We start from the raw sequence: 10585 nt of genomic DNA on the forward strand, positions 1-10585 counted from the left end.
AATAGTAAATATTCGACCATAAGATCTGACATATTAATATCGTGGTCCCCATGTCTGCCTAATGAAATCTCCGTGCTGCAACGGCTCATGAATTTTTTAATCTTTGAGCAGTTGAACTACATGTGTGACTTTGTAACACCGATGCACCTTTCCCTGCCACATGTCCAAATTCAAAGTCATTTTAAATTTATTTACTTGTGTGTAATTTTAAATTTAATTTTAACGGGTACGGTTTTGAAAAATAAAAAATAGAAAATAAGTTAAACCTTTTGCTATGCACGCTTCATAAGAGGAGTTTGATATTCCTTCCAGACGATTCGAAACGGAGATTTAGAGTTTCCCGAATTTTGGTTTCAGGAACTTGAGATTTGGAGTACGAAATAGAGCCATGGCGGATCATCACGAACACGAGGAAGTGAAGGGTGAGTCGTTGTTGGAGAAGATTTCAGGGAAGATCCATGAGCTCGATTCATCTTCTTCCATCAAATCCAAGGTTTTCAGGATTTTCGGAAGGGAAAAGCCTGTTCACCACGTGCTCGGTGGTGGAAAACGTATGCACCTTCATATTTTTTTAACTTTTTAATTGTTTTTTTTCTAAGTTTAATTTTGAATAATTTATGGAATTCTTCTATTATTTAAATTTGGAATAATCAAATTTGTTTGTCTGATTCGAGTTGTGTTTATAGTGTGGGTCTACGGTTTATATAAGTTTTATGTTCAGATCTTGCTCGATGCTGCTTTATGTTGTTCTGATTGGAGTTTTTGTTTTCCTTTTTTGTTGTTTTATTTAAAATAGAATTAAATGGACATATCATTTCGATCTAGATCTACAGTTTGAAGGTCGATTTTACTAGCTGCAACCATAAGTATAATCTGGTTTGGATAAAGGTTGTATTTTAACTGCTTTTAAATTAGGAATACAATCATTGATGACCTAGTTTGACAATGATTAATGTCAGTATCATTGATCTTGCGGATAGAGTTTGCATTTTTACTGCAATTTAATTGTTTAGATAAACATTGATGACTGAGATTGACTATGATTAATCTTACTATCATTAATCATTAATCTTAATTTCCCTTAAAATACCATTAGTCCAAGTTTTAATTTCAAGTGATTACATGAATTTAGAGTAAGGAAGCACATAGTCTGCCACAGGAAATGCATAAAATACAATACTCAATAAATTTAAACAGATATGTTAATACATGCGAGTTTTGAGATTATAAAATGGTTGGAAGATATAAAGATGAAAAATATTTTAAAAAGCACTTAAGTGTCCAGTATGATAATTTTTGGTAGGAAAACCATTTTGAAGTGGGTGCTTCACAGGTTTTTAGTTATCTGATATATTTTTGTTGTTTTGCCTTATGTGTTTCTTCTATATTTTGATTTGCTTGATATGCCACAGCGGCTGATGTGCTTCTTTGGAGAAATAAGAAGATATCCGCAACTGTACTTGGAGTTGGGACAGCTATATGGGTTCTGTTTGAATTGCTTGAATACCACTTCCTCACTTTGGTTTGTCACCTCTTGATATTTGCTCTGGCAGTATTGTTCTTGTGGTCAAACGCTTCTGCATTTATCAACAAGTAATGTGCTAATACCGTGATTTGATTCAGCTTTCTGATATTCTGCCCTTTCTATTAGTTGATTAAATTAGCTGTTTTGATTTGGACTAGGAGTACACCTAAGATCCCACAAGTACACATTCCTGAGGAACCTGTTTTGCAGTTTGCCTCTGCTCTTAGACTTGAGATCAATAGGGCTTTTGCTGTATTGAGGGATATCGCATCAGGAAGAGATCTCAAGAAGTTTCTCTCAGTATGTTGATTTCCTTTTATCATGCTCTGTTTTGTTGCATTTGATCCATACACTCAGAAATTGGTGTGAATTAAGTAGGATGTGGGGTTTACTGCCATGTCTTAGTTTTGTTTACTCTGTTGGTGTCTTTGTTGTATAAAATGTATACTGTTTACTAATTGTGAGTACTGAGTAGGGGAAGGACAACAGAATGTGTGTCTTACAACATTAAAGGTTGTTTTGTTAATTTCTAATGTTCTTCACTTGCAATGAATATGGTTCCTTGTTTTGTGATTGATTAGGTGATTGCTGGATTATGGGTTTTCTCTATTCTGGGGAGCTATGCCAACTTCTTGACCCTGTTCTACATAGGTAATGAAGTACCTCTTCATCCTTTGACATTCAATGCCGTGGAAGCCTAAATACTATTGTGAATTTTATACAATGTGATTGATTGATATGTTTCCTTAATTTTGTGAAACAGCTTTTATTTTGCTTCACACTTTACCTGTGCTTTATGAGAAATATGAAGATCAGGTGGACTCTTTTGCTGAGAAGGCAACTGCTGAGATTAAGAAGCAGTATGCTGTGTTTGATGCCAAGGTTTTGAGCAAGATCCCCAGAGGGCCTTTGAAAGATAAAAAGAAAGATTGAAAATTGAAGTGCTGACATATATGTTGCAGTTTGGGTTTTATCTATGTCCTGTTTATTTTGGATCCATCATCAGTTAAAACCCTATCGTGTTGTATTTTTTTTTTCTTGCCTCCTAGTCTACATTGTGGAGGATGTAACTTATTTTATTTTGCTGCCTACATGTAACTCTGAAAAGGTCCTATATGCTATGAATGGCTTGTTTTTGGTGTTGTATTTTTACGTCCTGAAGTATGCTCCGAGCGTTTGGGGAAATTGTCCTACCATTCATTTTGCTGATGGGTATAGTGGTAATTACTCTATAGTTTGTTATTCAGTTGTTGGGTATGTGTTTCTATAGTGCATAAATGTTTAAGAGAAAGTCTGACGTTCAACTGATACAATGTCCAAGCTGGGCTTCCAGTCGTGCACCTCCTCGTCATCGGGCTTTAACCCGAATTGATCAATATAAAGTTTTTAAAAGACCAATTAATAGGAATGGAGGATCTTTGTGGCTTGGCACAAAAATTCATAAAGCTGAACGAAACCCCCAATGCACAGGCAAGAGTAGAACGTGTGGAGCCAAAATGCACGAGAACATAGGAGACCACAATAAGATGGATGACATAGGCCTCCTAAAATTACAAATATGTAGTAAACACTGGTCTCAACACCACCTGATCAAACAACCTCAAAAAAGTATTGTCCACCAATAAGCCATCACACAAAAGTCCAACCTCATCCAGAGGCAAGGTTAAAGAGATCGGACCAAGTACTTAGTTTCACAGCAATTTCGGTCACAAATAGATGATTTCTCTCAACTCCATGACACAATCAAATTCCTTATTCAATATGACAACATGAGAAATTTTATCGCTAGACAACATCATTCACAATAGAGGAAACCTTCATTGCCCCGCTAATGCACACCCCTTAGCCGATAATATCCATCCCATCAGCATCAAAGACATCCACCACCTTGAAGAAGGGTCGATGGATATGTAGATATCACCAAAGTACATGTAGCCCGACCAACAACAATACCATCTCCGGGGTTTGGGGTCGACATCACCTCCAAGTCCACCCATAAGCGTTACTTACGATAAATCATGTTGGTGGCCACCCGATATGAAGTCCGCCCATCAGCGTCTAGTAGGCTAACCCCAAAAGTCACATTTGACAATGATGATTATGAAGGTCTCTTCAGGGGACATGATGACCCCTTGGTGATATTGGGCAATCTAAACAATAAGAAGATAAAGAGACTCTTTATTAACGAGGGGAGCTCAATAGATATCATATTTCAATATTTTATTTGATAATATGGAGTTGTGCGACTAGGACCTATTGTCTTATGATGGTCAGTTGGTTGGATTTAAAGGTGAGAGGATCAAGAACATATGAGCAACCTACCAAAGGATGAGCATTAGATGACACACAAAAGCTTATATGGACGACTGTTGAAAGATAAATTTTTTGGTTGATTCAAGAGTTTGGTATCTCTCAACAAAAAGTCTCATTTTAAGGTGCCAATTTGTTGAAAGAGTTTAATGTGATCATACGAGTAGGTTGATTTATTTTTAACTCCCTTTTCGGGTTGAGGTTAACCATACCATTTCTTGTGAAAGGTTGGTATCAATTAAGAGTGGAGTTAGATTGTTGTTAGATAAATAAAAGAATAACAAAAGAATAAATTGTTAGTAGGTTAGTATATTAGATATGTACCCATCATTCTTTAATTTAAACTACTCCTTACATAGTTGCAACACATGGATTGGATTGTACTTATGTAATTGGATTTCTATTCCATCAAACAAAATTATAAGTAACTTTTTACTATATTTACTCTTAAATCTCTTTTAAGATTCAATTGTAGTATAGGATAGGGTTATGTCGAACCACATAAATTTCCTAATAGAAATACAATCATACTTTGTATCTTTTATCAAAAGTAACAAATAAGTTATTGTTGTTATTTTATAATGATGAACATGGAAAATAAAGTAAGTAAGTATGTTCAAATTCAAGAAAAGAATATGGTTTGGATATATGAATCTAAAGTTTCTTAACTCTTAAGTATTAACTTGATTTTAGTGAACACAAGTTATTTTGGTGTGATTCCATCCACCATACATCATTTCTTAACTCACCCTTCCTCTAGGATCAGGTGGGATGATTTTCAAACATTGCTTAATACATCATCACCCATAAAGTATCCTTTGAAAGAAATAAGGTTGTCACAACTTTTCCAGATTCCCAAATGTTGATAATCTTGAAAACAAGTTGCTTATAAGGGATGCTTGGAAATAAGAAATATTCAACTCTACCATTGTAGCATGAGAATATTTGTTATTTCACCCAACAAAAGACTTTTAGATCTTTGAAAACATATTTTAGGTGATCAATCTAAAATAAGCCTTAAGAATAGATGGGATGAAATAATAGAATAGAAACACTTGAATAACAAATTCATAATTAAACAAAGAGAAAGAAAGGTTATGTCATAGCCATCTTTTGGAGCATTAGTCGTCCATCCAAAGATTGGATGATTTTAGTTCTAAAATGATGTTATAAAATCATATTTTTGTATATCATTTTCCACTCCATTCCCTCTGAATTTCTATGAAATAAAACTCTAAAAATAGCCTAAGAAGGTGAAGAAACCAAAATGGGAAAAAAGAAAATTTTGCAATGTTGAAAAAGTATAAAAAATGATGAAAATGTATGACGACAAGGTCTCCTTTTATAGCCAAACGTGTGAGGTGTTAACCCCTTTGTTTGTGCACATTTTACCTTCTTCTTGGGGTTGTTTGCCCACCATTCTTCAAGGGATGGTAACCTACCTTTCTTCAAGCTGAAGCAACTTTTTTCCATGGTTCTTGAATTTAGTTTGGTTGCTTACTTGGCATGCCTAGTATGGCTTTCTTCAAGGCAAGGTAAGCTTTTCAATTATGCAAGTTATTTGGCAAGCATATATTGGTTTCTTCATGGCAAGGTAAGCAACCTTTCTTCAAGCTGAAGTGATCTTTTTTTGGAACAAGCTAAGCACATAGCATGCCATGCTTAGCTTATTTGTTTTGTTCAATTCTTTTTATGCTTTTGACTTGAGATTTGGCTTCAATTCTTGGCTATATTTGAATTAATTATTTTTGACTCATTTTCCTACAAAATTCAGAGACAACTTGGACAAGAGGTGATCAGAAATTATTTATTTAAATGTACAAAATTTTATCTAAAAAGTGTGTTATAAGTTGGGTTTTAAACATGATTAATCAAGATAAGTGTCATAAAAAGTATAGGAAAATAAGGTATTTTCGGCACTTATCAACGACATGATTTCAAAGAGCCTCCCACATGAAGACCATGTGTCAATGGTTCAGGAAATCTTCTAGCAGCTCAGGAATTTCAATATGAGAATGAATCCTGATAAGTGCACCTTCAGGGCTAAGGCGAACATATTCTTAGACTATTTTCTAACAAGTCGAAGAATTGAAGCAAACTCACCCAAATGTCGGGTTGTCCTAGATATAAAAAGCCCTAGAATGATCAAAGAAATCAAATAGCTCCACAAAAGGTTGGTCGCCCTATCATGGTTCCTTCCATCTCCAACTCAAAACTTATATCCTCTTTTGAGCTTGAGGGTAATGAGAGATGTTGGAGAAAATTCGATTGAAATGGGAAAAAATTGGGTTTTTTCTTATATAAACACGTGCAACTAATCGATTATTCGTTTAGTGTAATATGTTACTCCTCATACTCCTCAAAATTGTTCTTCAACAACCCCTAAGTAACTGATTACTTTCTAAGAATAATCGGTTACTCAACTTTATTAGATATCCAAGTAATCAATTACTTATTTAGAGTAATCGGTTTTTCAACCTTTCTAGGGAAATTTGGACGAGCCCTAATACCAAGTAAGCAGTTACCCAGATAAGGTAATCAGTTAATCTTCCCTTTTGTTATACTTCTAAGTATCACTACTGCCTAGTAATTGCTTACCCATTGTGGGTAATTGGTCACTCTACTCTCTAAACAAACCAAAACAAAACTTTTTCATACTCAAACAAACATTTATGCATATAATCACATAATTTTCATATTATAAATCAATAAAAAATAACTAAATTAATGATTTTAATTTAAATCATTTTCATCTAATATGTTTAGTTCTCTTCTAATTTTATAAAAGGGTTCTCTAGGCAACCTTTTGTACTAATATCAACAAGTTGATCATGGGTATCAATAAACTCTAATTGTACATCCTTTTTAAGCATATGGTCCCTAAGGAAATGATGCCTTATATCTATGTGGTTTATTCCATAATGCATTACTAGATTCTTGGTGAAGTTGATGGCAATAATGTTGTGACATCTAAGGGTAATGAAACCAAGATCTAGTCCATAGTCATATAATGTTGTCTGAGACACAAGCTTTTATTTCAGCTTTGTTATTCCTTTATAATATTTCATTATTATCTTAACAACAACTAGATGTGATTCCATAGGTTTAGATTAATAGCTAGCACATAAGCATACACTTAACATGATATTTAGTCTACTTGCAATAATATAGAGTAGAGAGTTGATCATACATTGATAATTGGTGATGATTATGGGTTTTCCAGACTCGTATCTATTAATATATGTACTTGAACCCATGGACGTAGCTATTGCTTTCCATTCATCCATATCAAATACTTTCAATTATTTATTAAAGATTTTATATGCCTTATTAGTAAGAGAATAACTAGGGAAGATTCTTTCATCATATTTAGCATCAAATTTATGAAGATTGTTTTTTCCATTGTTAAGAACAAAACATTTACAACCAAAAACATGAAAGCCAACAATATTAGCCTTTCTTCCTTTATAGAGTTCATAGGGTTTTTATTTTAATTTGGTCTAATTAAAACACGGTTAGAAACATAACTACTAATTTTAACAGCATAAGCCCAAAAATATTTAGGTAGATTTGTTTCATTTAGCATAGTTCTAGTGGTTCTTCCAATTTTCTGTTTTTGCTTTCTACAACACTAGTATGTTGTGGTGTTCTAGGTGCCGAAAAGTTATGTGAGATACTATATTCGTCAAAACATTTCAAACAAGGCATTCTGAAATTCTCTCCCACAATCACTTCTAATAGAAGAAATTTTCAAAGATTTTTCATTTTGCTCAAGGCTTTCAAGCACTCCTATAAAACAAATTAAAAAGGCTTGTTAGGTAACCTATATGATTTGGGTTATTTGGGTTTAGCACCTTTCTCGACCCATCTATATTGGCCACTTGGTATACCAAACTTACAAATATAGCATATATTAGGTGTGTGTCCAACAATGTTACAATTTCTAGTTCTGTATATTCCATTTAGGGACAAAGAAAGAGTTTTTATATGTTTGTCTATCATGATTATGCATACATGGATTATTTGATTTAATAAAAATAGTTTTCTTTACTCCATGTGTTTGACCTTTATTAGAGTAGCCTAAATCCACTACGGTCATTTGTATGCCATTTGTATACTCTTCTCGACAAATATCAAAGATTTTCTGATTTTCCTAAGGCCTCGCCCGAAGAGTTGACATTCACTATGGCCCCATGGTCATTCTACATGTGGGAGCTTTAACCAAATCTCCGGACTAGTTGCCCATTGGCCAACTCATAAGACCAATACCCTTCATTGGGGAATGATATCCAACCTATGTGGTTGTCGATCACGCCTTGATGGCCATCCTAATTGAAGAAAATGATGACAATGACAAGATATGGCATAGTCAACACGTGCAAACCCACATACCTCTGTATAGGATTGACAAACCACTTAGATAGTGCAGACAATGTTCTAGAGTCGAACATGCCGCCTGAATATTTTACACTAACCTCTGCCATATGATGAGCCTAATATGCAGTCACAACAACCTAGACAGTCGAGAAAATGACAGATGGATAAAGAATTATGTCAACCACAACTTGGTCATAGTAGGGTCACCGAACACGAGTAAAGTAGCCACACCAGTCTTAGTGGACCTAGTAGGATGACTCACTGTGATTAAAGAACCCAAATATGTAATATGCTTCACTTAACCTCTCTATAAATATGATAGTCCCTTCATAATGAAGTTCACTTACACTCTAGCATCCTTATACTATCACTCTACCTTTTCTCTACACATCTTCACTTATACTATCTTCAGCATCAGAGTGCCTTTTTAGGTACTCACTCAGGCGGTCCAAGATTGGCTCTTGCCCAGATTTAGCTAATAAATAACTATTCCAGCACATCTCCACACACAAAAATAGTGGGGGATGGACATTTTGGGCCCTTGCCCTTAGGCTATCGGGTAGGTGAAGTTCCTCATAGTTGTAGTTGATTATTTTACCGAGTGGATAGAGGTAGAGGCCCTAGCCACCATCACTTCTACCAATAATAGGCGCGACATAATCACGACACAAACACGACACAATCACGAATAGATCAAAGAGAAAGGCAAAAATGCCATAATTGGGGAGGCAACTATCAAGTAAAGAACAACTGACAAGTACAGCTCATCCATCATGAAGAGAAACTTTGAACATATAGACCCTGTCCTCCGAAGAGCAGACATAGGAAGACCGAGTCACAACCTTACACCCTCGAGGACATATGAGAAATGGGAATACCCATGACATGGAATGCCTCCAAGCTTCGATAATGTTTTCCTGAAGCTAGAAGTCATGGCCTTCTTATAGGATCAGGAACACCCATATAAATAACAAGTTATAATACAATGAAGGCTTATTTACCATTTTCCCATATTATGTTCATATAAGGTTCGAACTTTGTCCCTAAGGGTTAGAGTGAATGCCAACCATAAAGGCCCAGACGCCCTCTCTAAAGGCGAGGGTAGCACCAACCTAAAAGTCATAAAAAAACCCTTTAGGCAATAACCAAGTAATGTCTCCCTAAGTGGGAGAGTGAATGCTAGCCATAAAGCCCAGATGGACACCCCTTAGGCAATGACCAACATATTGATCCCTAAGGGCAAGAATTAATGGCAACATGAAGACCCACACGAACCCCCCCCCCTAGGCGAGGAGAGCCGAGATAGATACTTAAGGGAGAGAGCGAATACCAGCCTAAACGACTTATATGAAGCCCCATATAGGCGATCTCCATTCAAATTGCAAAGTTCAAAGGTTTCAATAAGCTATTTTCCTATATTTTTTCATCCTTGAAACCGACCAAAAGAGCATCATCGACTTGTTCGATCTTATGATCACACTCTTGCCCAAGGTTCACAACTTTTTTATCAAGTGTTATTATCCATATTTTATTATTCTTCTTAAGGTGGTCATATGGGCGGTCAAGAGTTGTTTGATCACATGAATACCCTCTCCTAAGGTTTACAACATTTTTATCAAGAATTTTATTCGAATTATATTAGTCTAGCTAAGGTCGGGTGGACAGTCAAGAGTTGTCTGGTCTTATGATCACACCCCTGCCTAAGGTTCATAACATTTTTACCAAGTCCTTTCATCCTGATTTTATTATTCTTGTTAAGGCTAGCTGGACATTTAGGAGTTATTCCATCATATTATCACACCCCTCGTCCAAGGTTTATACTATTTTTTTCAAGTCTTTTATCCAAATTATATTAATATTGTTAAGGTCAAATGGCATGTCAAGTATAATTTGATCTTATTTTTACCTAAATATTTTGCTTAAATTCGGTCAAGAGACAATATTTGTGTGGAAGAAAGTATATAGCATAGAGGCATTTCATTTATAGGTGGTGCATGATTAAAATGTAATAGCTATTACAAAGGCCAAGTCAATGCCCAATCCTACCCTACCCAAAACAGACTAAGTTAAAGCTTGCACCCGGGGAATGGAATATGGACCTTTGTCCCTTCATCTTCCTCTTGGAGTAAGGACCTATCCTTGACATAGACTCTAATCTCCATCCAGGAGAGATCAATGTGTAGCCTTTGGGAGATGGCTTTGAGGGAAGACTGCTCAGCCATCAGAGCCTGAATATGAGCTCGAGCCCCCTCCAACTCAACTATCATTATAGACAACTGCCTTTGAATTGGAGATAGTTCCTCTTCACCCTTCACCCTTCACCCTTGCACGTTTGGGCCTCAAATGTTAGGTATCAGTGGTTACAATACACCT

General features: G+C 35.6%; 1 protein-coding gene across 2 annotated transcripts; it reads left to right on the forward strand.

Annotated features, from left to right (window-relative positions):
* Positions 276-2675, forward strand: LOC109331922 (reticulon-like protein B2). Of its 2 annotated transcripts, XM_019566721.1 has the most exons (6): positions 277-444; positions 478-551; positions 1413-1593; positions 1684-1825; positions 2107-2176; positions 2289-2675. In XM_019566721.1, the coding sequence occupies exons 1-6, from the start codon at positions 389-391 to the stop codon at positions 2456-2458; spliced, it is 693 nt and encodes a 230-aa protein (XP_019422266.1). In that variant the 5' UTR covers positions 277-388; the 3' UTR covers positions 2459-2675. The 2 variants fall into 2 exon arrangements, with proteins under 2 accessions (XP_019422265.1, XP_019422266.1); XM_019566720.1 differs by having other exon boundaries at positions 276-551.

This window comes from Lupinus angustifolius, chromosome LG17 (genome assembly GCF_001865875.1).
Source record: "Lupinus angustifolius cultivar Tanjil chromosome LG17, LupAngTanjil_v1.0, whole genome shotgun sequence".
Taxonomy (NCBI): Eukaryota; Viridiplantae; Streptophyta; class Magnoliopsida; order Fabales; family Fabaceae; genus Lupinus; species Lupinus angustifolius.

Bases quoted from the DNA above. Each gene is read 5' to 3' on its own strand.
- LOC109331922 (XM_019566720.1), top strand. From the start codon at position 389: ATGGCGGATCATCACGAACACGAGGAAGTGAAGGGTGAGTCGTTGTTG. The intron at 552-1,412 runs GTATGCACCTTC...GATATGCCACAG, and splicing joins CGTGCTCGGTGGTGGAAAAC to CGGCTGATGTGCTTCTTTGG. The intron at 1,826-2,106 runs GTATGTTGATTT...GTGATTGATTAG, and splicing joins ATCTCAAGAAGTTTCTCTCA to GTGATTGCTGGATTATGGGT.